The sequence below is a fragment of the Coturnix japonica genome, chromosome 2 (assembly GCF_054131305.1).
Source record: "Coturnix japonica strain WE chromosome 2, WE-NBRP24, whole genome shotgun sequence".
NCBI classification, from domain to species: Eukaryota; Metazoa; Chordata; class Aves; order Galliformes; family Phasianidae; genus Coturnix; species Coturnix japonica.
Genome location: NC_140664.1, coordinates 136,495,993 through 136,523,935, shown reverse-complemented (window position 1 = coordinate 136,523,935; position 27,943 = coordinate 136,495,993). Strand labels below are relative to the sequence as shown.

General features: G+C 42.8%; 2 protein-coding genes across 3 annotated transcripts in view; one reads left to right on the top strand and one right to left on the bottom strand.

The window, feature by feature from the left end:
• The window catches only part of ALS2CL (ALS2 C-terminal like), a 54,284-nt gene extending 43,415 nt beyond the window's left edge, over nt 1–10,869 (bottom strand). Inside the window, exon 1 of the mRNA XM_015852969.3 lies at nt 10,630–10,869. The gene's annotated coding sequence lies outside the window, so the exon portion shown is untranslated. The remainder of the gene's footprint in view (nt 1–10,629) is intronic.
• TMIE (transmembrane inner ear) lies at nt 360–27,943 on the top strand. 2 transcript variants are annotated; one of them, XM_085539117.1, is made up of 4 exons: nt 360–1,059; nt 8,246–8,363; nt 22,755–22,904; nt 23,370–24,798. In XM_085539117.1, the coding sequence occupies exons 1-4, from the start codon at nt 961–963 to the stop codon at nt 23,474–23,476; spliced, it is 474 nt and encodes a 157-aa protein (XP_085395243.1). In that variant the 5' UTR covers nt 360–960; the 3' UTR covers nt 23,477–24,798. The 2 variants fall into 2 exon arrangements, with proteins under 2 accessions (XP_085395243.1, XP_085395242.1); XM_085539116.1 differs by lacking the exon at nt 23,370–24,798 and adding an exon at nt 26,594–27,943 and having other exon boundaries at nt 536–1,059.

Here is a 27,943-nt window from a genome sequence, read left to right as displayed (position 1 = left end):
AAGCCCAGCTCAGTGCCCTACACTCCACCAGGTGCTTTCCTTTTCCATCTCATCCAGAGAAACATGTTGAGTATCATGGAATGGTTCGGGTCGCAAGAGACCTTTTAAAATTATCCAGTTTCAACCCTCTGCTATAGGCAGAGACAACTCCCTCTAGACCACGTTGCTCATAGCCCCATCCAACCTGGCCTCGAATGCTTCCAGGGAGGGGGCATCCACAGTCTCAAAGGGCAATCTGTCCAGTGTGTGATGACATTGGGCAAGGATGGTGACATCCTTGCAGTAAATAATTAATTCCTAATAATCTATTTTTTTTCCTAATATCTAATCTATGCAGATGTTCTTCCCAGTTGCCATCCACTCCCTAAAGACTTAAGGATGAGATGAAGCTGCAAACTGCAGCAGCACATCCCCACAAGATCCTCCAGGGATGAAAGATGCTTTTAAAATCCAGAGACATCAAATGCTCATCTCTAGTAACACTGGACTCTGCTTGCATAGGGTTGCTATGATGCTGGTGATGCATCAGCTTGGCTTACAGCCCTATTTCATTAAGGGAAGAGACTTCTCTCAGGGAAGAAAACAAGAGCAGGAGAGCTGGAATCAGTCAGGCAGCTGTAAAGAAGGAAAAAAAGCCACGGTTTCAATGAGTGGACTGCTTTCCTTGTGAGGACCAGCAGGAGCTCTGAGCGCTACTTCACTCCCTGCATCCCTCTCTACGAAACCCAGCTGGAGAAGCAGCAGAGCACTCTGTAAGTGACACCAATCTAATTAATTAATGACTCTCAGCATCAGCTCTGTGGCTGCTGGGTTAGCAGGAAGGCAGTAACGAAGGGCCAGGACAGCACGCAACGTCTACTGCTAACTGCTGCATGCTGCTGACACCCAGCTCAGTCATTCATCACCTCTCCTGCTTTGGGCTACAGCACAGAACAAGTCAGATTATTCCGGGTAGAGAAGATGGCGTGGGATCCACCCTTGCAGCATCCTCTCTTCTGGATGAGGACTTCCCCCCTCTTCTTGTCGTGCTCCAGAGCGGCCGTGGCACAGTTAATTGAGGTAAGGAGCAACAAGCTTTGTGGGTTGGGGGCTTGGGGGTGGCCAGGAGTCCTGTTTTTTCCATGCAAGGGTGGAAAGTGGGGAATTTAAGGTGGCTTTAAGGAGATAGAGGCTCCTTCAGGCAGTGCTTGTTGCTTTCTGCAGGCCCAGCCCAGTAAAGGAGCTGCTTTTAAAGCGCCAGCAGCTGATGATCATAGAATCATGGATTCATTAAGCATGGAAAAGACCACAGTGATTATCTAATCCAACCCCAAGCCATCCCACTATGCCAACCGTGTCCCTCAGTGCCACATCTTCACAGTTCTTAAACACTTCCAGGGACAATGACTTCACCACCTCCCTGGGCAGGGCATGATGGTCAGTCACAGGTGGTACTCAATGCTCTTTTAATCCCCAAAGGTGGATTGAGACAGCATGAAAACTCACAGTACAGCTCTTCCAGCCCCATGTTGCCTGTCAGCATGTCAACAAGTGCCCTACATCAGGCACTCAGGGAAGGAGCAAGGACCAGGTTTGACCCAGGCGATCCTGTCTGTAGAACCACCTGTTCAGGTTAAGTGGTTGTGCTGCACGTTTGTCCCTCTGCCTTCCCTCATTTCCTCTAGTTCAACAGCTTTGGAAGTGATGCACCCCACCCATAGCTTATTTGGCCATCCAGCAAGTCTAGGAATAAACAAGAGGGAAGAGCAGATTGCACTGTGACAGCATCTACAACTTAATTTCTTGTATTTCAAGAAGCAAGAGAACCCCCAAAAATTACAGCTGTCAAAATTGGAGTTGTTTTCAATTTCTTGATCTGTTTTGCTAACTAAAAGCCTGAGCCATGTTAGATGGAGGGTCTGAGGTCAGAGCCCCAGTGCTCTGGTGCTGATGAGCATCATCAGCACGTTCTTACAGCAGAGCTCACTTTGCTCATGTTTCTGATTTTGGCTATGCTGGTCAAATGGCTATGATATGCTGGTGCAGCCGTGTCTGCATTGAGAGTTCTAATGGTCTAGAAGAAGAAAATATAGTTTCATCATGTTAGATCTCAGCATCCCTACCTGTTCTGCCTCTCACCTGGCCTCACATCAAGCCGGGTTCAATCTCTGCAGCCTTTAGTCTGCACATTTGAACAGTTTTCCACCAGTGCATCAGAGGCAACAAAAGCTGTGCTGAGTTCATATCCCTGCCCCATCTTCTGTCTCAACTATGTCTCAATCTAAAGTTACTCAATACGGTATGTTCAAATGGCTCTACCAAATTCATCCGATCTGACCATGGTATAACATCCCCAAGAAAGCTAAACCAAAACCTGAAAGCTCATTTGGAAAATGCACACACACTGCTTTTCCCAATCTGTTCACCTACAGCAGCTCTCAAGGTGACAACCCAGGCAGAACTTTCTCTTACGGTGCACATTTGACAAAGCACGCTTCACTGAAGCCGAGTCACTGTGCAGACCCAGCTTTGGTGAGGTGCAGACCTCACCAAAAAGATAATAATTATTATTCTTTTCAACCTTTCTTGCCATTTCCAGTGCTCAGACAATCACCTGAATAAGCAGCCTGATGCTTTCTGTTTGAAGATAGATATTTCACAGACTTACACTTTGCAGGCTTTGTATTTATGGCAAAGCAGAGCAAGGATAAATGTCAAAATTAGGCAGATGGCTATAAAACAGGTGTGACTTTCTGATCTGTCTTATTTATACCAGACTCTTGGAAACACATCCATTTCTTATATCATGTTGGAGACAGCAAATCTCATCTGGAAACTCAAGCTGCTCAGCAGGTTAATTACCAGATACCAAAAAATGTGATTAGATGACAAGCCAGATTTTGTATTTCATAGAATCATAGAACCATATGAGTTGGAAAGGACCCTTAGAGACCACCTAGTCCAAATCCCTGCAGCAAACAGGGGCATCTACAGCTCAATCAGACTTAAGGCAGATGAATTACAGGCAGCTCTAAAGCTCTGCAGGGCTTTTTTTGTTTTGTTTTCTACTTCAAATAATTTACACAATGTGGTTATTGTGAATAATTCAATTTGTGCTAAGCCAGCCTGCTGGAGAAAACAGAGAAGGGCAAAGGGAGTGGATATCAGAGCATAACAGTGAGCCCAAAAGAAAAGCAAGCAAATCCATAATAAGGTGGAGTGAAGAAACAAGATGCTCTTGGTTAGTGATGTCCAAGTGTTTCTAAATGTGCAGAACTGTGTGCATTTTCCACTGAGAGAGAGGAGGCAATGAAAGCCTTTGATTATCCAATCTAATTGCACTGACAAAAAGCTTTTCTCTGTCATTTATAATTTATTTATCTATATCCAAGGCAAATTTAAGATCTGCAAACTGCCCTTGGACCAACTACATTTGGAATGAGCTCCATGGGCTGTCCTAGACCTGCCCATTCGGTGCCCTAGGAGCATCCCTATAAGGTATCTTGCTGAAACCAATGCTTCAAGCCAGAGCTGGGTGCTTTTCCCCAAGAACATCTTGTCTCTCCTCTGGTACAACATGAGGCCGCCACCTCTCATCCTATTGCTGTTATCTGGGAGCAGAGGCCAGCCCCCACCTTGCTACCACCTCCTTTCAGGGAATTTTGGAGAGCAAAGTCGTTGATGTAGCACAGATTCAATAGTAGGCCAAGGATATTTATTAAAAGCTCCAGTTTATATTGTACATAGCCATGTATTATTGGACTCGAGGGACAGTATCCCTCATTGTTAGCCTACAAGTGAATGTGATGGATGGGACCGTATGCAATACCTACAACAATGCTCAGAGGTGTGATTACAGCTGAAATAAATGCAGGTAAAATTACAGAGTGGACTCCTGAGGTTGATTTCCCATGTGAATGCATAGTTTAATTCAAAAGCTTACAGCAGAAGAAAAAAAATAGATAAATAGTAGTACAGGAAGAAAGGCACAGGAGGCACAGCATTAGCTTTAAGAAAAGGATCTTTAAGGAAGATACAAATGTTTCAGGCCAGCTGAAATAAAAATATTATAATAAATTACTAAGCTATTTTTCCAGAAAATTCTTTGTCAAAGCCACCTGAGATAGGGATGGAGGCCACATAGAGTGCAAAGTTACTGAGCCTTCCCAGATCCCAAAACATGTGAACTTTAGAGCATGAACCAAACATGCTCACAGGCCAGACTAGTTACTTGGCAGAGGTAGAGCGCATATGAATCAGTGCATGGTCTATGCTAACAGTAATCCTAAAGCCACAGCAATGCTAAAGCGATGGTCCTGTGATTGCTGCCATTCTCAGATGAAAAGAAGCATCAGGGTTCAGTCTTAATTAGTGCTCACAGGACTATGAATTGGTCCAGGTATGAGGGAGGCTGGAGGGCTGAGACCATGAGAGGGCTCCCTTCAGCCAGCCTAGGAGCTGCAAGCAAGCCTCACAACCAGGGCAACTACAAGCCCAAACTGTAATCTAATGGCAAATACCAGTTTTATCAGCTATCACAGTCAAATCATTACAGTCAATCTTTTTTCCCCAACTCTGAATACACCAACATATTAAGCAAGTACAGCTCCTGTTTCCAGCAGCTATCTCCTTTCCAGAGGGGCTGATACCTTTGCTGGCTGCTTACCCTGCCCCAGCTCCAATCACCACTGACAGTTTCTCTGCTTGAAATGAATCAGAAACAAAGCAAACTGGAAATTCTTCTCGTTGGAAGAACCAATGTCAAACTGTTCTGACCTAAACGTGCAACACGCCTGGAAATGATTTAGTGCACTTGGGGTTCGTAGATGTTTTACAGCCCCAAAAGTCCAATGTCAGCTCAGCTCCTGCTTCTCATGGAGTGGTTTCTGCCTCTTCCCACCCTTTGCTGGGCACTTGGAGGAGCTGTGAAAGCAATGCTTGCACGCAATGCAAACTCACCTCAGTGAGGTGAATAACTCTATGTAAGTGCCACTTTCTCTTGGCCATAAAGTAACTCCAGAACAGCCAGCTTGAACTTAATTATTTGTACCATGCATAACTAAAGGCAGAGGCTTTTACTTTAGAGAGACCTAGATTGAAGGTTAAGACAGAAATATGCATTGCTAATGGCATCTATTGGAAGACTTCACTGCAGCCTTCCAATGATCTGAAGAGAGCTTACAAGCAGGAGAGGGGGCAACTTTTTACATGGGCAGATAGCAACAGGACAAGGGTGAATGGCTTTAAATGAAGAGAAATTTAAGTTAGAAGTTAGGAAGAAATTCTTTACTCTGAAGGTGGTGAGGTGCTGGCACTGCTGCCCAGAGAGGTTGTGGCTGCCCTGTCCCTGGAGATGCTCAAAGTCAGGTTGGCTGGGGCCCTGAGCAGCACAACCTGGTAGTAGCAACCTGCCCATGGCAGGAGGTTGGAACTCAATGATCATTAAGGTCCTTTCCAACCCAAGCTGTTCTATGATTCTGTGATTACAAAGTGACTTGAGTGCCTCAGTTTCCATAGGAGACACAGTCAATGCAGTCAGAGTCTGAGGGGTTACTCTACTGTCCTGCCAGGAAGGCCCAAACCAGCAGTCTGTCATTGGCTTAATATTCATAATTGGTGCTGGGTAGGAGTTTCCATATTCCTGGAGACAGTGTCCAGCCATCTATGTGGCAGAAACACTGCAGTGAGGCTAACCCCCAATATATATTAAAAAGATCATGTAAATATTTGCTCATCTACTTGCCCCCCAAAACTTTCCTTGTTCCATTATTACTTGAGTATTGCTAATGCCGCCTTTCCCCTGCATCTTCTATCACCCTCCCGCAGATATTGACCAAGCTTAATATCTCTTGCAGAAGTTTTTTCAACTGACTCCAGTCTTTTGGAATCTGTAATGCGTGGCAGCCTTCTTGCACAGATAAAGCAACACTGTTATTCATTATTCTAATTACAGTCTCTTCATCTACCTGTACATCTTCCACCTCTGGACCACACTTGTGACCAAGGGCATGAGTTCAGTCTTGACAAGCTCTGAGTACCATTTCTATGAGGTCTTGGTTGGTTGGCTTCCCCTTTTGGAGCTCTGTAAGAATTGCCTTGCTTCACAGTTTCATCTCTCCTTTGCTTCAGCTCCTTATATCTTTGCCTTTTGCCTCTGATCCAATCAGTCTTTTATCTTGGCAGTTATTGCCAAGCACATACCAGGAACTCCAAATCTTGACACTTATTGCCAAGAACAAGTCAACAGCTCCACTTTCCTACAGCTTCTAAGAATTGTTCTTATTAAGATATTTTTCCTCTTGCTCACTGTATTTACCATCTCCAAAAGCCAAGAGGTTTAAGTATGGGCCAGTACACTTTCCATCCACTTAGGAGTTTGGAAAGCTTTTCCAGTCAAGAGGTGTAGCAATGCAGACTCAGCCCTCTGTCACCGAGTCCCATTACATGCACAAAGGTGGTTGCCACAAATGAGCAATGGTTTATTAAGCTGCAGTAGCTTGATCACTATGCTACAGTAATTTCATTGCATATTTCAGCCCTTAATGTGTATTCTAAGGACACAGTAAAGAATGTGATTAAACACCTGCATGAATGGTCAAGACTCAGCAGTAGTCTTGCTTTATGCTCTTTTCCCCCTTGAACTTCTAAAATACTCAACACATTTTGCTACTTTATGTGTTGGTTTACATCAAGAGCTTCTGTGAAACCAAGGAAAGTAGTGAAGATCTTCAACTTTGTATTTCCCTGAAATGCACATTCAGTCTTGTTTAAAGATATGCTCCTTGTCCACAACTACCTCCAAAACTGGAAATAAATTGGTGGCAGATGCTTCAGCCACAAATCCTACTGCTACTGATGGTTAGACCATGCGTCTTTCCGCGTACTTAAATCTCTGTCCCACCCCAAAAAGTCATGCAGCTGTTTTCTCATCCAGCAGTTTGCTCTTCCTTCAGTATTTAAACTGAAGAGCCTCTAATCATCAAAATATCCCCTACTCTGTGTTTCACCTCTGAAAGACCCATCCTTTGGAGAGCTGCAGTTCCTGAGAGGGTGAAGTCACATAAAATGAGCATCTTTGATTCAGGTTAAGGCTACCCAAAGGGCATCCCATAAAGGGTTTGCAAAGTCTCTGAAGAATTCCTATAGTTGAAAACAGGTGTCTTTCAGCAGTGACTGTCACAGACTTTTACCTTTGGTTTCAGATATCCTTACAAGACCATACCACGGGTCAGATTTTCTTTCTCCCTACATTTAGCTGCAGCAATTCTGGATATTGAGCACTGAATGCTCCATGTCCAGCCCCAGCACAAGAGTAAGGCCACGTGGTGCTGAGTAACTAAAGTACCTTGGAAATGCAGCAGTCCTACCACAACAAATGGGCTCTCAATAGGATCCCCTGGGAGCCAAAGCACTCCAGACTTGAACGGGAAGCAGCCTTCATTAGGAATAGTCTAAATTATGATTTGTATTGCACAAATAGGTGAGTAATTGGAGAGCAGCTCCAGCTCTCTAGTATCCATTACAGCTGTTTTAACAGCGTTTTCATGGGCTGAGAAGGGAAGGGCACTGCAGGGAGCAAGACATTGCTCAGGAGCAATATACTCTCCAGGCTTTGAGAGTATCCCACACCTAGAGGTCTGGCTGCTGGGGCCAAGTGAGAAAAAACATGAGGACTGAGCTACAGCCCATGGGAACTACTTCAACCCTCACCTCTAGTTCTTGGTCCTTGCCTGTGCCTGGCTGTGGATTTGCTCCTTCTCTACAGGTTCATCTGTTTGTCTTAGTTCTCTACTCAACCCAGCTGCCACCCCAGACCTATCCCACAGCATTTGTTCATAGGTGGTGGGATGGAGGTCTTGCTGATGAAAAGCCTGCCTTGGTGTTTGTGTTGCATCTTGAAGGAACAGCCAGTTCCTTTTATGCCTTGACATTTAGTTCTTCTGTTATTTCCTTTTTCATCTAGATGATCATTTAGATACAAGGAAAAAAGTCTTTTACAGTGAGGGTGGTGAGGCACTGCAACAGGTTGCCCAGAAATGTGGTTGATGACCCTTCCCTGGAGACTTTCAAGATGAGACTGGTCAAGGCCCTGGAAAACCTGATCTAGCTGTGGTATCCCTGTTCAATGTAGGGCAGTTGGACTAAAGATTGGACTAAAGGCCTTTAGAGGTCCTTTAAGGTCCTTTTAACTTTAAGGATTCCATGATTCTATGATTAATCCTAAACCACCTTTTTCTTCCCCCCTTCCCCCATCTCTCTTTCCCAGGCCACCACAGAACCCCCAAAAAAGAAACCGGATCCTGTCACTTCTGAGACGGTGGTGATCTGGGGGCTGCGCCTCTGGCAGGTGATTGGTATCTTTGCCATCTTTGTCCTGGCAGTCAGTAAGTTGTAATTCTCTGCCTTGCACCAACCACAGCTCCCACCTCTGGTAGGATCTGTGCCTGACCCAATTCAAGAAGGACTACAGACCCAATGGCCACAGAAACCTGAGGCTGAGGCTCTCTGGTGCCTTCAGTGGCATCACTGTGTGTTTTTGTTAAGTAGAAAAGAGGGGCAGGTGGAGTCTTTGAAGGAACCACAGATTGGCCACAATGGCTCCATCCTATAACACACTGACCTTAGCTAGCAGCATTTCAGAGCAGAATAGAGACTATGGGATTGCTCCATAGATGGGACTGTGTCAGCTGCAGTACCGCATTCAGGCTCAGTTGCATCTTTCAGCCATACTCTTGCCCTATCACATTATTTGGCAAAAGTCCTGCCCTGTCACACAACCCATACAGGCCATATATAGAATCATTAAATATCCCAAGTTGGAAGGAACCCATAAGGATCTCTGAGTCCAGCTCCTGGCTCCACACAAGAGGTCTGTGGGCACAAATAGATCTGTCATTAGAGTGCCTGGCTGTTATTCTGAGTGCCATGACTCCTCACTTGATTTTAGCAAGGCTTTCAAGACCCAAAAAAGTCCTTTGGGAATCTAGTTATCAGGACACCACTTGCTCACAACCAGCAACGGCAATGTGATCAAGAACTCTCCTAACACACTTTAAGGACCTGTTTTGGCTATAGCTGATCCCCCACTTGAATGTCTTCATCCAGCTTCATTCTCACACAGCTCACCTTCTGGAAACATTATTTAAGCTAGTTTCACTGTACACTGCAAACTACCACCATAAGCTTGCTTAAGAGAATATCACTTTGGACAAGGCTACAACCATCAAAGTTCAAAGGAAGGATCTTTTGTTCTCATGCTAACAGCATCACACGAAAATGGATCAACTGAATACAAGTTACACTTGATAGATCTATTTCTGTTTTCCATCGTCCTGTTATTCTCTAGGCATTTGTGAAGCATTTAACTAATTCTTTTAGCATCTTGCCAGAGAATAACATGGTCCTAGGCAACCTGCTCTAAGTAGCCCTGCTTGAACAAGGGTTTGGACTAGATGCCCTCTGGAGATCCCTTCCAAATTCAACCATTCTGTAAAATGAAATTACACTGCCTCATCTATAATTCCCTTGGATCTGCTTTAGGTCTGAACAACCAGACCTCCACAGCCTGTCCTTCTCATTCCTGAATGTAAACCCCATCAGCTCAGACGTTGCCTCAAGTTACCTACTCCAGAGGTGATATCACCTCCATAGACACATTGGCTTAGGCACACTTAGATCTTCTGTTGTTGTCACAGCCTCCTCTTTGGCTGCCGTAGGTATCCTGTTGCAGTCCTTTCCCAATAGCCTTCCTATTATGTTCCCACAGGGCTTAAACCAGAGACAATTTCAAAGCAACCAGAAGCATTTGCCTCTCTTTTGTTTTCCCTATCAGTACGAGCACCACACCCTGCACCCAGAGTCTACAGGCTACCTGTTTTCAATCAATGATGCTTATCCTAATCCATCACATGCCACAACACCCTCGGCAAACAAGCTCAAAAACCTCTACAGAGAAAAGTAAACATAACCAAGTATTTAGTCCTGGTGACTCCATGCACCAGGTGAAAAACACATCCAAATTAACAGCAAGAAACTAAGAACACAAGTATACTTGCGGAAGGGTTTGTTTTAGGTTGCTTTCTTTGGTTTAGGCAGCTCACACTGTAAGGAAATTTACATTCTTAGATCTGATTACTTCATTGTTTGTTAGAAAACTGGCTTATATATTCCAGGTTACTTAAGGTTACTAGAAACACCACACGAGTCAAATAGTATTAAAAGAAAAAGGCAAGCAAGTTTTCACTCATTACTCAAAAACCTCTGTAGGAAGAAGCAAACATCCATTATGTCAGACTGCTATGGATACACATTACTAGAGAAGTGGGAAAGTATTTCTAAGGAAATTGCATGGTTTAGGCTTGCTGAGATTCATAGCAATAAAAAGATTAAGTACTTGACACAACAGAAGGGATACAGTTCATGGTACTACTCCTCCAGCTCAGGCTTTTTGTTTGAGGAATCCACTTCTCCCAGTGAGCATAGTAGATTGAGTACAACTGTGCCAGCTTAAGCTATGCACTGTGCCAACTGTATGAGTACAGCAATCATTAGGTGAATAAAACAACTATTAAAGTCTGTCACCCAAATCAAAACAAGGCAGGTTCATATTTAACCACATTAATTCATCTGAATCCCACAGTCAATTCTCACCCATTTCTTGCATCTCGCTCCAGCAACATGTTCCTCTTCCTTTGCTTCGTGATCCCCAAAGCAGTGGTAATTCCCCAGCTTTACCAATCAAGTTGCAGCTCTCAAGAGCAGGCACAGGTTTTTGTATGAGTGAGCTGGAGTGCTTCCTCGGTATCAGTCTGCAAAACTAGAGAATAAACCTCTTTTCGAATGGAAGGAGAGCCAGAGAATAGCTTTTCCTGGTCCCAGAAGCACCTTCCCGGGCAGAGCAGGGGAGCACAGTAATCTCATAGCACTAAGAACAATATAGCGCCCATCCCAGGGCTTTTCAGGGCCTGGGCATGATCCCATTGGCTTGCAGTCTCACCTCATTATCAGTGCTTTAGGGCATAAAGGGTGTGCCTCCTTTGTTATTTGAGATGTGTTTGAAGCTAATGTCCCTACTAACCCCAATCATAGTGGTCATGGAGCACTCAAACTGGATTCCTTTTGGTTAAAGTGAAAAGAGAACACTCAAAGATACAACCCAAATATCATCCTAGGGGTACCTACATCCTTAGGACCAGAGCAGATCTTCTCCCCAACAGCAGCCTTGAAGCCCACCAGATCAGTATGGCAGTACCCCATGTTCTTCCACCCCACAAGCTCACTCCTGCTGAGTAACAGGGCTTATACATGACCCAGTTGCTATTTCCAATCTCTTGCTCTTAGCAACTTCCACAAGATGGCATCATCGCATAAGAAAAAGCAGAAAAACGGCCAAGCCCAAAACCTTTTACATTTCCTTATGTAATGAAAGGAAAAGGCAGTTTCTTGTATTTTTAACACGCATCACTGTAAAGAGCAAGGTCACTGAGATCTTCTAAGTCATAATACGATTTATGAGAGTGCTGTGAATCAGCTAGGATGCCCTCTAAAATGATGGATACGTTGTTCAATCATTATTTAGCTCTTACTCATTTACTAAAATAATCAGAAATACTATTTTTTAAAGTAAGCAAACACTAGAGAAAAATCTGGAAGGAAATAAAGAGAAAGTTAAGTTAATATACAGAGTAGTCAACTCACTCCTATTCTCAGCCCTCAAGATTTATGCCCTTGGTTAAAGGAAACCTTCCTCTTTGGATGTTTTAAGATGCTCAAGAAGAGCAAGACCGTTGTGTTCACAAGTCTCCTGAGGGCGTGTCCTAAAATCTTTATCAGGGCAGCCTTCTCACACCCAGCACAACTGAATGCTGGTTGATAAGAATGGAGACTGCTGTCAAGCAAGGGCATCTAGCAGAGGAAACAGTGTCTGCTTCTCAGAGAGACTTTGATAAGACAATGGTGCACAACTGAGATGGGATTTGCTACCAGGATGACTTGATTTACTCAGTATTATCATCTAACTGCTGTGTCTTGCTTTTCCTTTTCTTTTTCTTTTTTCCTTTGTGAAAGGTGTAAATAGGGAACTGGGGCCCAATGCTATCTCTCTGATACAATGGAACTGAGTCAGAATCTCTTGCATAGTCTGTTTCATCTATGAAGATCAATGGCTGAGCACCACCAGGCTTATCTTTTGCCAAATGGGATGCTGTGATGGAGTAGGTGGTCTTTATCTATGCCTGGGAGAGCCATCAGCCTGCCCAGTGTGCTCTCCATTGGTTCCATAAACCACAAGCCAGTAGACTGTTTATTCTCCTCACTGGATGTTACTTTGGTGTTAAGACCCCAAATCAGCTGATCACCATATTTACATACAGTCCCAGGTGTGTTGACACCAGCCCACCAGAGAGGACATGGGCTGCTCCTACAGAATCCATCTTCATCTGTACCACATTCTTTTTTGAATCACTGCTCCATTGCATGACAAAAGTAAAGGAGAAGGAGGGATGGTCTGAGGGACTTTGGCAAGAGATTTCCATATGGAGTGGGATGGCAGCAGGGTTGTCAGTCCACCCCACTACAAGATTCCAGATCCATAGAATCATGGTCTTCAGCCTTGCACTCAGCTTCAGCATTCTACATTCATGCCTTGTGCTCAGCTCAAGAGCAAGCTGGGTTTGGATTGCACTTACTTCTCATGCCAAAGAGCTGCTGAGCTAAGCTGGCACTGCACATTAGACCACTTTGTGCCTGTGAGTAGGAGGATCTTAATTAACTGATATTATTCAGTGCTGCTGGTTTAGTAGTGCCAGAACAGCTCTGGAGCCACAGGAACAGGTTTGATCACTACATATACAATAGTTCAGGTTAGAAGGAACCTTAATGATCAACCTGCCACACAGTAAGAACATCCCAGTTAAAATCCATAGCAGGTCTGCTGTTACTATGAAATAAGTCTTACCTTAACTCAGAGTGACAAAGTAGTGGGCTAAACCAGAAGCTGATTGCAGAAGTTAGAGTTCCCATGTGTTTTCCCCTACCCTTGTGTCCTACCAGTGGTGCTATCTACCCCATTCTCACCTATGCCAATCAAATGTTAACACAGAGCCCTCATGGTTATGAGTTGATCCTCCTCTAACACATAGCCTTAAAGAAGCTGGTCTGCCATCAGGTGCGTTGATGGGAGTACAAAATGCAAGCTTTTCTTACCTTTTTCTTGCCCTGAACCTGCCAGTAGTCCAAGAGGAATATAAGATAGTGTAAGAGCACAAGGCAGGCTCACATTGAATGAACATGTCCCCAGTAATGAAGTATTATTTAACAAGCATCAACAAAGCTGTTAAACATCTTGAATGCAATTAACAGAACACAGTTTAATTGGAAGCATTAGAGGCTTTATTTACCAGCTTGCTCTGGGTGATGAAGTACAAATGCCAGGCAAAAGATTTACAACATTAAATAACTATTACTTTTTGGATAGTGAAACTGTCCAGATGTTTCCATTAATATGCAATATTTCCAGCAAGGCATAGACAATTTAGGATGGATCAGGGATGCTTCAGATGGTGCTTTTTTAGTCATTTATCTACAAACACTGCATCTCTAGCAGGGTAGGAGACACACTCATTGAGGTGCTGTGGTAGAGGTGGATGCTAAGAGACAGTATTGTTCCTCCCACAGAAAACTACTTGGTGTAAGAGAGGGCTCTTACATGGGACAACCTTTTGACATCCTTATTGCCCTCAGCCCCAGCTGTTGCATGGAAAACTTGTGCGTGAAACATTTCCTTCTGCTTTAGAGCTGTAGTGCATGTGTGCCTACAAAGTAGCCCAAGTCCCAAGCTTTATGAGGCTATAGCATGTCTAGCTCAAACTAGACATACAAAAAGTGAGTGCTTAAGAGGAATTCAGTCTTCTACAAAGGCAGAAGCACTTTTTATATACTCCAATGACTAACAAGTAGATATCCTGTCTTGATGATAAACCCCAGAATCACAAAATTGTAGGGCTTGCAAGGGGCCTCCAGAGATTGAGTCCTACACAGTTCTTGTTTTATTCAATAATGTTAATTTCATCTTCTGTGTTGTGCACATTGACACGTACTTGTGTACACAGATCAGGACTGAAAGACGCTGTACTGCTGCAATGCACAGTGCACAAGGTGATATCTGCACCAGCCAAGTATCACTTGTGTGTGCTTTATGGAGCTGAAAGCCAAAGGCTGATTTGCTTCTTCCTGGGCAAACTCCATTTGCTACTTGATTAGCCTTCAAATCCTGATGTATTATTACTATAGTTATTTCAACAGACCATTACAATTCTATGTCCCATTTGCTCTTCATGTGCATTTTCATGCCCAAAGCCCACACTGGGCATTTACTCTACCCAATGAAGAGGCACATGGCAGTATCTCATGAAGAATCATACGAGCACCAGCCTTAAGATCAATAAAGATATTGTAGATTCTCAGAGTGACACAAATAACAACCCAAATCCCTGGTTCTTAGCTGGTGTAACTGAATAGAAATAACAGCTATATGTTTCTTGCAATTAATCTATGTGTTCGTGGGACTACATAATGTTGGGTATTATGAAAAAATTCTGCTTCAAAAGAGTGGTAATGCATTGGCACAGGCTGCCCAGGATGGTGCTGAGTTTACTGTCCCTGGAGGTGTCTGAAAACTATGAAGATGTGGCACTGAGGAATGTGGTCAGTGGGCATAGTGGGGGTTGGACTCAGTAATCTTAGAAGTCTTTTCCAGTCTTAATGATTCTACTACGCCTGGCAGTAGACAAGTCTGCAAGCAGAGATTAGATACCAGTCTCTTTTTTTATCTGCCCAAGTCAACCAAAACTGGGTATCTGTACTGGGGCAGTACTTGAAAAGATGTATTTTGCCTTAGTAGACAAAAGAATCATCCTTTGACCTTGCCTCACCCAGATACAGTGTTGGCTGCTCCTTGAATGGTAGCAATGGGGAGTGTTCAATCCCACGTCTCATTCCTGCAGTGGTAAATCCCAACCCTGCTCAAAATGGGGTGGTGGGGAAATTGTTGGAGAAAGATCAACCTTACTCTCAGGAACTACAGTGTTAATGACATCAAAAAAGATACAGAAACTATAAGCAGCTTTATCTAATTAGGGCTTGTGTTAATTAACAACTCAGATTGCCAACTAAAACATCTAACGGGAATTTAACTGCTAGGATTCATCTCACCTATCAAGAGACGATTTCAGAGTAGGCATCCAGAGCAACCAAATGACAGAACAAGAGTTTTAGATGTCTACAGAAAGATGAGATGGTCTTCAACATCATCTGCTCTAGGTACCCTGCTTGGATCTACAGGGATGTTCCATGGAGTTCCTAGTGATGAGTAGCTTGCATCCCCCTTCCCCCCCCACACACACATTCCTTTGACAGAGCAAAATTCTGCAAGGAAACACTCATTCTGGTGGAGTGTCCAACCCTAACCTATATTTTTCATCCAGGATCTCAAAATAAATACTAACCAGCTGCTATTGAAGCTGTCATCCTTGACTATATCTCAGAAAAAGAGTGGAAGGAGCTATACAGGGAGTAATGAATTAATACAGACAGAAGTTCCTGAACTTTAAGGAATATATATACATCTCTACAGAATATATAGGATCCAGTGACTGTATAATAATTAGTAAGACTTGATAATTATTACAAGAGCGATGCAAAAAGTTCAGGGTGATACTTAAGTAAGGAATTATCTGTATGCATACATGAGCAGTAGTCAGAAAGAGGCAGGAAGGTGTGCAAGGGTGTGCAAGGAAGAAAAAAGCCAAACCTCTCACCTGGAGAAGGATCTTCTAACAGGAGCTTCTCCAAGCACTGAGTTTGGCTCGTCAGGAAGATCAAGAAGCCGCTTGCAACACTGAAGGACTTCAGAAGGTATAAAGGCATTAAAAAACTATTTTAGTCTCCTGGATAAATCAAGAGCAGAGTCCGGAAATTAAACCGAGGTCAATTCAAATGAGAATTAGTGAAATAAAAGTGGCAGGGAAGGTGACTAAGTGTTGCCACACTCTCCAACTTTAACAGCTCTCCCCAGAGGAAAGCGGGATTCAGCCCAACATGCGTTATTGCACTCAGGCAGTAATTAAACATAATAACTTGTGACATGCAGAGAGGTCAGCTGATGTGATCTAATGGTTCAGACAGGTCCTGATTTCCAGACACCAGGAAAACATCGCGTGCAGAGGTGCAGTTAAGCCTGATGGCTGAGCAAACATTGGAGCAGCCCCAGCTCCTCTCGGCAATGCTGTCAGCATCTCCTCGGGGCGTATTGCAGAGCTCCACACGATTTTCCTAGTGTTATGTTGATACAACTGCTGAGTCTGAAGACTCAGATCTCCTCGTTCATTGACTCCTAGCTTTGCTTACTAAGAAGTTATTACGTTAATTGGAGTACTAGGGTTTCCTTGAAAGAATTGCCATAGGGTAGAATATAAGGCTAAAGGGATCTGGAGAGAACATAGAATCATAGAATAGCCTGGGTTGAAAAGGACCACAGTGACCATCTAGTTTCAACCCCTCTGCTATGTGCAGGGTCACCAACCACCAGACCAGGCTGCCCAGAGTCACATCCAGCCTGGCCTTGAATGCCTCCAGGGATGGGACATCTATCATCTTAGCTCCAAAGTGGACTTGAACAGCTTTACCATCCCCTCTTCCCTTAAAGCACCATCTCAATCAGATAGTAAGCAGCTCTCCTGCATTCTCAAAAGCATTCAAATAAGAGTGCCGCAGTTAGCTTGCCATTGAATACATCTGCATTAATTGCTTGCATTATTAACAATGGAGTGGCTGCCTCATTAACTCAAAGTAGCACAGGCTACTTTCTAAACGTTAATTAAATGCCTCAGTGGCAGACTATATCTTTTCAGCTTCAAAGGGAACAAACCTACTGTGTACTGCAGCCAATTTCCATCCAATTTATGAGATTGTTCCGGTCTCAGTCATAGCTGTGCTAAGATAGCAGACCAGAGTATCTCTGGAGAAGGTATTTATTATTCCTAATTCCTAAGAGAATTGAGTTGGTTTTATTTTTATTATTCTCTTTCTTTTTAAGTTTGCTTTTCAGATAAATTAGAAGTGTTGCTGTTGATGTGCTAAATTCCATTAAGAAAGGAAAGACACCATGAATAAAGAAACTTGGCCACGTGGATGTTTGGTTTAAGCCAGAATAGCTCCCTTCAGACCTTTGTGTATATTCTTTGCTCCCTTCAGTTAAGAAACAAAACATTTTAATTCAGGCCAATGGGAGTGAACACGCAGTCATTATTTTACCAGGGGCACCCAATTGTTTATGGTGCAAATTAAGTATTTAGCATTTGCTCGGTGCTTCAGATGATGTTTCCAGGGGATTTCGGTTGTTTGAAGCCACTTCTCAGCTCCTCCAGCGTGAATAGATAAGGACATTAGGAAGACATTGACCCCTGTCACTTTAAATGGAAATATAGCAAAAAAAAGGGTCAAGAAAGGGTCAAGTCTCAGAGTTCCTCATTATTAGGATCTGCACTCAATGATCCCTATGGTCCCTTCCAGCCTGGGATAGTCTACGATTTCCCCAATCAGGTTTTTTGTTTTTTTAGTATATGTTGAAGAATATATAATATATAATATATCAGAATATATCAATAACGACGTTTCCTTTGCCATCACAGCTCACAAAAAGCTGGCTTTAAAATATCCTATTCATAAAGGACCACAGAATACTTTTCCTTCTTGAAAAGTTACATTTTGCATGACCAAGCTGACAAAAGCAATGAAAACTGTTTGGTGCGTTGTCAGCTGGGATTATCACAGTGGAAAGAAAATACATTGTGCAGGATCAGAACAGTCTTCCTAATTCAGATCTATAGAGACACCATAGAGAGACTCATAGAGACTCACAGAGAGACCCCATAAAGAGACTCACAGGGACCCAGCATCTGTACTGGCCTTCTGCTGTTTTATCTATACTCACTCCTCATTCTTCTGCATCAGTACTCATCTTTCTTCTGCTCTTCCTTCTTCCCTGTATTCTCACTGCTCTTTCATCTGCATCTGCAATGGAGAGGATTGAAAATGACCCCACTATGTTTTGTAGCACAGGCTGTCTCTTCTTTATGAGGGTGGATAGTGATAGGACAAGGGGGAATGGTTTTAAACTGAGACAGGAGAGATTTAGGTTAGATATCAGAAGGAAGTTTTTCACCCAGAGGGTGGTGACGCCCTAGAACAGGTTGCCCAAGGAGGCTGTGGATGCCCCATCCCTGCAGGCATTCAAGGCCAGGCTGGATGTGGCTCTGGGCAGCCTGGGCTGCTGGTTGGTGACCCTGCACATAGCAGGGGGGTTGAACCTGCATGATCATTGTGATCCTTTTCTACCAAGGCCATTCTATGATTCTATAAGTCTTTTGCATTTTGTAGTTTGACAGTGGAGAAACCATGAATGATGTCACTGCTTCAAGCTTTATACAGAATATCCAGTACCTTCCCTGTACCTTTATACTGGATATCTTTCTGGACCATCCCTGGTTCTAATACATCTCAGGCAGATTGCTTTGAGCTCATTTAAGCATCAGACAGATGTTAAGACATTGATTGACTTAGGGTGCAATTCTGAAGGCTTCTCAGCCTTCTTGAAATGTTGAAATGAAAATTGAAATCCTGGCATGAAAGACTGAGGCTTCATATTTTTTGATAGCAGTATGATTAAAGCATGGTATTAACAAACATTCAAGGCTTCAAGTTGGTATTGTGCTTGGCAGAAGAACAGCATAAGAACATCTTCTCAATCACATCCAAGCTTGATGAGTCCCCCAGCTGCCTCATCTTACAGACTCAGATTCAAAAGTGATCAAGTAATCACTATTTGTGATCGGGTTATCTCTATTCAACTGAGTCGCAGTTAAGATTTCTGCACCCATTCTTATCTCAAACAAAATATTTAAGCTACTTTCATTGCATTCATTACCCTACTGCAGGTTTTACGGAGTGCTTTATATGGTAATTCATCTACCCTGAGAGCATGGGCTCATCAGTTAATAGGCTCAGCTGATGCCGTGACATGTACTAAGCTTTTGTAAGAGGATTACTTTGATGTTCTCATGGAAGAGAGTGCAATCCAATTCTTGATGTTATCTTATGGGAATGGGTATTTTTAAACAGCAATCCTCTTTATAAACAATCCTCGTGTGATATTAAGGTGGCTCCAGACTTCTGATATGGGATGAGAACTTCACTCTTTCATTCCAAAGGATGAGATTCACCTCTTCTGAAGGGATAATTTGTATGCTTCAGTGTAAATCTCTGATTATGTTTTCTGACCTCTTGATTCAGATTGTCTTGCTTCAGGCGATCATAACTCTCAGAGGTCGGTGGTCAACATCAAGCTCTGTTTGTATTTAACAGGAGGACTGCAGGTGCACAAGATGATTTATCAGATCTACCTTAAATATATTTCTTAATACAAGATCAGTCATCCTGTAAAGATATTTATTGGTCTCCATCAGTAAACACAGCAGTTTAAAGCAGCTGAGACTCTGATCTCCACCTTTATCTTTGAGACATGCCAACAAGTGCAGGTGAATTCTACAGCCTCCTGTTCAACTTGGATGGAAAAGCAGAAATCCAGCATGCAGTAATTTGAGGTGTGGCCTCACCAGTGCTGAATGCAGAGGGACGATCACCTCCTGCTCCTGCTATTGCTAATAGTGCTCCTGCACTATTGCTGACACAAGCCAGGATGCTGCTGGCCTTCTTGCCTACCTGGGCACACTGCTGGCTCATGTTCAGCCAGCTGTCAGCCTGGCATCAGTCTCAGTGTCCTAAAGCTCTGTACCAAAATCTTATTCACTTGCTACTGTTGTAAAAGACAATGACATTCAGTTGAACACTTATTCCTCTGCATGTCCTTGAGCCTCACGCTGAACCTGCAGGGGAGAAGAAGATAAGAAATAGCATTCTGTTATTTGCTGATAACCCTCTTCCCCCAGTGGCTGCTTATGAATCATTTCACTCCCCAAGACAACATAATTCCCTTATAACTCAGTACAGAAAGTTAAACAGAGAAGCCCAGCTCATGATTGCCGTGGAGCAACAACCACTTTTGTTCTTAGTAATTTAGAAGAGTGGATCTGTGAGAGATACAACAGCTCCTACTCCTTCCCCCAGGGCTACGCCAACCACTGGGATAGCAGCAGGCTTCTTGACTTTCAAGGACATTGACTCATCTCTCTATGCTTTACTTTAAAACTGACAATCTCAGTGTTTATCAGTCCCCAGGAAATGTGGTGCTTTCTCAAGTCTTAGGAGAGGATTTTCCAACTCAGCTGAAATCCAGAATGCTTTTAGGAAAACAATGGATCCTGATTTAACAGCTGGTAGAGAAAAAGCACGCACCCTATTCCTCTCAATAAATTGCTTCCCTGCTTTCTGTCACTGTTCAAATACATGTTTATTCCTGGCTTGGCTTTGCCCAACTACTGGGTGTTTTATTTGTCTGCCAGCATGAGAAGGGCTGTGCCACCCATTGTTTGCAGTGAGGCTTGGCTCTCCAGCCAGGTGCATGGCAAAACAGCCCTGAAAATCAGTGCAGAGCCATCCATGTGCCTTTCCCATGTGCTCACATTACCCACCTGCAATCTGCTAATGTTGTGATGCCAGTAACACCTTATGGATACCTCGCTCTCTTGTGATACAAGCCAAAGCTCTTTTGCTTTCAGCTTGCTGCTGACCTTTGTGGAAGACCAGGGATAAAAGCATTTTGATTGCTTCCCCAATTGCAGGTTATTACAATGTCATGTTGTTCTAGGCAATTCACTGAAGCACTGGGAATCTTACCCTGTTGTGACATTTAGATGGCCCTGAATGTGATTCCAGTACAGAGCCTGCACAGCAAACTGCCTAAAGGGAGTGATGTTTTTGGCAGCAAAAAGGGATAGGGGACCTGCTTCACTTTGCTTAGTAGCTTCATACCAGTCTCAACTAAAGCATTAAAAAAGGTGTTTTTCTGCTTTCCTTTTCTATTATATGAAGATATTGTGTAGATTTTGTTCCTGGTTAACATGATCCTCTGCTTAGAAGAGGCTGGACTGGCACAAGGCAAACTTATATGATAGAAATAGACACACCAACAAAATGGCCTATGTGATGGTGTCGTGCAGACTCTGCACAAGGATTTTACTCCTGGTGAATGAGAATATCTTACACTTGCAACCAAACATAACTGATTATTTTTGCCTTTTCCTTGGATTAGTCCCAAATGCCTGATCCTTTGCTCATGACAGAAATAGAAAGCCAGATCAGGTGTTTCGACTGATTAAATATGTAGAAAGTTGGATGCCTGCTATTTTCTCATAGAGATGATGCAGCATGAGAGATCTCCAGTTAAGGTGAGAGGCAGAGGATGTAAAACTGACCATACAACATCTTTCTGCCCTCAAGTTGCTGTCCCTCTGCAGAATTTGTTTCTACAAGGCATATAAATAAGTTTAAGCATTAAGATAGCTTGAATGGGTGAACTCATATTGACCTTCCTTTTATAAAGGTGCCCAGGAAAGAGCAACTCAAAAGTTCATGTTGCCCATGAGGTCACATGCTTCTTTACATGGAGCAAAGCTATGGGCCAAATAATTGCATGGTTACTAGTTTCAATGCCTCATTACCTTTTTCCCTAAAGTTCTGCTTTGTTGTTTTCATTGTTATACATGGAATAAATTATTTGATCAAGCTAACAAAGCCCTAGTCTATGCAACAAAGCTATTTCATTATAATGAATTGCCCAAATCATGGTTAGATTTGCAGATAGAAATTCTTAAGTAATGTGTAGTTCTGAGAATGAATGAAAAATATATCTTTCTAGAAGCAGATGAAATAGCTCTATCCTTAAGTCATCTGAACAAGCCAAGCTCATGGAAGGAAGCACAATGAAATAGTAAGAACATGATTTAGGAGATTTAGATTCAATTCTTGACCTACCCCAAATGGATTTGGATAAAAGTCAATGAAGGCACAGACTGAACTCTTGTTCTGAATCTATTTTGAAGGGCTTAAAGTGTTTCCTATCTTCATAGCTTTCTTCAGCTGGATATCCATAGCTAAGAGATCTACCTGCCATGAAAATAGATGGCTAAGACGTGGCATCAGAAATTTCCAGCATTAGCATGTTGCTGAAGGATGACAATACACCTTAATTCCCACAGCCATTTTCCAAAGAGATAAATGTTTTTAAACTGTTGATGTTGTTAAATCCTTCCACATATTTAAAAGTAGTCTGATGTGTACTGATACATACACAGAGGGTTGTGAGGCACTGGCACTGCTGCTCAGAGAAGTGTGGATTCCCCATCCCTGGAGGTGTTCAAGGCCAGGTTGGATGGGATACTGGGCAGCCTGAGCTGGTGGGGACAACCAGCACACAGCAGAGACTGGAAATGGGTGATCTCTGAGGCCCTTTCCAACCCAAGCCATTCTATGATTCTATGAAACCTACAGCTTGAAAATACAACCAATGGCTTATGCTCAGAAACTGCCCTGGCACATATGGCTGAAAGCAACATTTCACATTAGCTTAGTTCTTTACCATAATTCAGCTGAAGTTCTTTATTTTCAGATAAGCAATTTGCTTCAAACTGTGTGACTCTGTTCCTCAGATGGATACTGCCACCGATATAAATGGATCCAGCTTCTCACTTAAAGACACCAGTGCTAAACAGAGATCTGTTCACCTAAGATGAATGTTCTTGCCTCTCTTTCTTCTTTCCTAGTTATTACCCTGTGCTGTATCTTCAAGTGCCGGATTCCCCGGACAAGGAAAGAGATTGAGGCACGATATGCTCAACGGCAAGCAGCCAAGACATATGCAGACAAACTGGATACTGTGCCACCACTCAATGAGCTGACAGAGATCCCTGGAGGTACTTTCCACACCCTCAGATATACATAAGACCTGTCTCTTCATTTGGGGTTGTTTTCTGTATGCATGAATGGAAAGGGTTAGGTCCTCCCTACATATAAGTCAATATGGCTCCTTGAGCACAACCATGAAGATATTGCCATGATTTGGTAAGTCTCCTGTTCACATGCGCTATTCTAAACCTGCAGCATATGTGGCAGCAGGTACAATCATTTAGATGAAGGGGACAGTTTCTCCAATAGTATAAGTCAGGGTTCTTCCTTTGCACTTCATGTTTAAAAATTCCAAAGAATCTGACTCCTTTTAAGGGACAGTTTTTGGGTTGGAGGTATGCGTCAGTAGGAAGAAAAAATGTTATTAAAACTTCACACTGCCCAGAAATGGTTTGCCCCATTTGGATGGCCAAGAGTATTTCTGTCACCGGTCTCTGCTTCTCTCACTCTCCTTTCCTGATTCTGTACCCTAGGCTCTACTGAAACTCTCCCAACTCTCTCTGGTCATGTCCAGTCCAGACCTCTCAGCTCCCTGCCTGTGCTGAAAGAAGAAGATGAAATGGCCCTACAAGGACATTAGGGGACTGCCTTCCTGTCTGTCTGTCTGTCTATGGCTTCTCTTTTCCATGGCTTCCTATGAGACGCATCACATCTTCGACTCTCTGCTTCTCAGTTCCCTTTCTGCATTTCACATCTGTTTCCACAGTAACTTTTAATGAAAATCTTTATTTTTTTGTTCTGTTTGCTGTGTCTCTGCAAGTCTTCTGTTCTGTATCTTTGTAGAGCCCTGAAGTTTCTTTAACTCACAACATTATGTTTCAATTCATGAAAACGATGAAAGAGTTGGACAACATCACTGTGTGAATTTAGTTCTACACCAGCAAAATACAGAAACATGTGCTGAGTAGTAAGCACTTACACATACCTCAGTGTTTCCCAAGCGTTCAGTCACCTGAATATGCCAACACCCTACACTGAAGATGGTCTCTGGACTGCTCTCTGAAGCTGAACACAGTTGGCATGAGTAAATCCTTGCCCATGCTGTTAAATTAAAGTACGTCAAAATCAAAGACCACCCCAAGGTCTAGTTAACACATGTATAAATATATAAGAAATCACACGTGGAAAGTACTAATATTGTATTTTTCTTACTTCCTGGCCAAAATACCAAATGCTGATTCTGTAAGGGTCCTAAGATTCCAGAGAACATGAAGGCTAATGTGTATAGATAGCAGAAAGCCAAACTCATTCATCTGCTATATCTTCTTTATGCCTAGCTGTTAATTCTAGAAAACCTATAAATTCAGTGTTAAAATATAAAAATATGATTCTATGATTCACAGTGAAATCAAAAAGAATTTGATATCTTTCACAGTAAAGGAGTTGCCAAAGTGAAAGAGGTAAATTGTGCCTTAACAACGCCTGTGTGTTTTCAGTCTATGAGACCCAAATGGACTGACTCATCTGTCAATGCTGAAATGGTAGATGCAAAAGCCATGTGTGATCAAACCCACTAGTCTGGCCTCCTTCTGAGATCAGTGTGAATTGTGACCTCAGAAGGTTTTCAATTTGTGATTTAGGCATTACAATGGAAAGTAAGAAAACCTTCAGGCTTCATCTCTGTGCTATTATTTTTATTCCTGTCTGTACAGAGTGTTATGGACTCCTGTGTCACTCCATTGGTGTTTGGCAGCCCACCTTGATTTATGTGGCTGTGAAATATAATGTATGTGTTCATTGACTATATATGTACTTCCACTGTGACAGTTCCCAGTAGACCCAGCTGAGGCCCAAGAGACAACCTGAATGATTTTAGTTACTGAATGGCCATTAAATGCTATAAAGCTTTCTGTAATTGTCAAATGCTATTAATCATGAATATATTACAGTGGTTAAATACTCTCATTTCTTGGCATCATTTGACTCTGGGATGGATTCCTATAGCTGCCAAATTTCTCTCCGTGCACTGTTCAGAGTGTTGTACGTGGCAAGCCCTTTATAGAGTCATAAAAGAAAACAGACTTTAGGTTTCAGCATATAAAATATTTGAAACAATTTATTTTGCCCTGTCTCACAGTCTGTGGGAGGGGTAGAAGCAGAACTGGACCCTTGCTGTGAGTTGAGATGCACTGTCTGGGTCCATGGCTTGGGAAATCTTAATGTTTTCTGATTCAGAGCAGCTCAGCTGACTTTTTGGGGCATTTATCTGGTTCCTAACATATTTCTCTGGGAAGCAGAGAGGTTAGTTTTGTTGGCTTTGGTTGGTTGGTCAGTTTTGTCTTTTTCTGTTTTGTTTGTTTTTCCTCTCCTTTTTTCATATGAGATGTCTGGATTTCCCCCTTGGCTGTAAGAAAAGGTCTGCCCTGTTCCACTTCCATCTGTATGTACAAATGAATTATCAGTTCCCAAGGTCAAAGGATAATATTTTTAAATCAGTGTGCAATCAGAAAGAATACTTTTGCTAAACATTATAAATGCAGGTTTTATTCATCCTTATTTTACACTGCCATCACCTGGAAATGACTTCACAGATATCCATAGCAGGGAGGTCTGGGGCTCCATGCACGGGTTGAGACATCTTACTAAATGTTCCCCCTTTACCAAATTACCTCCTGATCCAGTTCACCACCACCATTCCTTGGCATCATATCCTCAGTGTCAGCTGAATAAAGCTAAACAGTGACCAGTAATCCTTCTGGTCATGGTCAGGTCATTCTGACATCTTGGCTAAGCTTGATAATTGAGTTTCATTAATGTGGCTGTTTATTTACACATCTGAGTCCTACAATGGGGGCTTTTCAGGAAAGGAGATAATGTGGGTACTGAATCCAAGGTATTCCTAAGTAAAGACTTTCCACAGATAAAGGCGTTATCAACATCCTACAACTGTTATGCACTGTGTGTTAAAACACACCAAAACAGAGCTAGCTTTGTATGAGAGCTAATTATTATGTGCCCATGGTATGGTTTTGCCACTAATTACAGTGGTGCAGGTGGGAAATCAGTCCCATGCTGCCAAATCTGGACAGGACATAAGATGATCCTAATTTGTAGCCTTGTGCTGAGCCTCTCATCTTCTGCTTGACTGTCTCTGAGAGCAGAAAACCCCAGCAGAGAGACCACTGTCCACTCTCAGCTACAGGATTCATACTCCACACAGAAATTCAACCAAGAAAGCAAATACAATGAAACGAGCAAAATAAAACCAAACATGATAGTAATAATAAATAATAATAATAATAAATAAAAAGGCAAAAAGCAAAGTCCAAACCAATCAAAGAAAAAGAAAAGGAAATGAAAAACAGGCCACGGTTGTATTGAATTACATCAGAGAGGTTTCTGTTCCTTTGCCTGGAATGAGGCTGCTCCACACTGAATGCCTTTATTGGGAAATGCTTATGGACTGTCGTTCTGAAGTGCAGGGACCGGTTCTGACCAATGGGAATTATTTCCTCCAACAAAGCCACAACTCAGCTCTTGAAATTATCATTTCTGCTTTACCCCATTAGTGTATCTGCTCAAAACAAAGGCATGAAAAATGCTACCAGTGAGGAAAACAATCGTAGGGACAAAAAACAACAGTGTTTTCCTTTTGTCTGGGGTTTGCCAATGGGGAGCAAAAGTTTTACTCTCTTCCTGTCTGCTGTCAGTCCAATTTAACTGCCTTTTTATTTTCTTTTTCCATCCTCACATACAGCTCAGGTAACAGAGGAGAAAAAGGAAGAAGAAGTTCCCACTGTCTCTGGAAAAGTAGACAAGGCTCAGGGGAAGAAAGACGCATCAAAAGACTCTAAGAAGAAGGATGGTGAGAAGGACCAGAAAGACGGATCCAAAAAAGAAGGGAAGGATGCCAAGAAAAAAGATGGAGAAAAAGGAGAAAAAGGAGAAAAAGGAGAAAAAGGAGAAAAGGGAGAAAAGGGAGAAAAAGGCAGTAATGACAAGAAACAAGGTGGTGGAAAGAAAGGTGAAAAAGAAGGTGAAGCAGCAAAATCAGGAGGAAGCTCCAAAGCTAATGGCAAAGCTGCTGGGAATGCCAAAGCTCCAGCAAAGAAGAAGTGACCCTGCTGAAAGACTGCTGGCAGTATTTTGGGCAGGGCAGTGTGGATGGAGCACTGGGAGCAGACAGCACCTGCTGTCTCCAGGTACTCAGGCTGTTGAGTGCCAGTAGATATACAGATTGATTCTATTTTGAAGACCATGTCACTGCTCTTTTTGTCCAGCAAAGGAAAATCTGACCTTTTTTATTTTTTATTTTTGCTGGGCAGTGGCCTGCAAAAATATGCACTATGTGATAATAGCTGGGACTAAACTACAGCCAGAAGTGAGAACCTGGTGTGTGGATAAGCATGGAAGCAGACAGTGATGTGCATTCCTTAAATTGATGGGAGGACATTGGGAGTTTGTTAAAATTTACTCTTCGTGAAGACTTAGAGGCTTTTGATGAACATACACTCACCTCCTCCTACATGAAGTTTGCACATTTTAGGCATTAATTAAATTCTCAGTGCTAAAACCCAAAGAATGGAGTTTTTTGAGTCATAGCTCATGTGGTTCCTGAGAGTTGGCTTGGACACATGGGAGAAAGCTTTCCTTCCTTCTCTGATGCCTCTTTCTCTGAACTGCTGAAGAATGTACTTCCTTAGACACAAAGCTGCCTATTTCCCAGGAGATGTATCCACCTTCTTCTCTTTTCTCATGCAAGGCACATCAATCAAGCTGCAAGAAGATGTGCAAGGAATAAAAAGGCAGATTGCATCAGTGATGTGTGAACTGGGGCTGCCCCCTATTTGTTATCTCTTCCCAGGAGGCTGCAGATGTCGAGAGCCCTCTGAGATGATAGAGGAGATATGAAAGCCCAGCATGTTGCAGCAGAACTCAGGATCTCCAGGGTGAATTCATATCTTCTCTCTTCCTATGTATATTTGAAGCCAGGGATTTTGCTACACTTCCAAATTTCTCTCACCTCCTGCAGAATTTTCTGGAGTTCTTGTAACAGCAGTGGATTTTCTCTTTTGTTTTGTAAATATCTCAACTATTTATGCCTCAA

Excerpts from the sequence above, each read along its gene's own strand:
- TMIE (XM_085539116.1), top strand. The coding sequence starts at position 961 with ATGGCGTGGGATCCACCCTTGCAGCATCCTCTCTTCTGGATGAGGACT. Across the intron at positions 8,364-22,754 it reads CATCTTTGTCCTGGCAGTCA|TTATTACCCTGTGCTGTATC; the intron begins GTAAGTTGTAAT and ends CTTCTTTCCTAG. Across the intron at positions 22,905-26,593 it reads GCTGACAGAGATCCCTGGAG|CTCAGGTAACAGAGGAGAAA; the intron begins GTACTTTCCACA and ends CCTCACATACAG.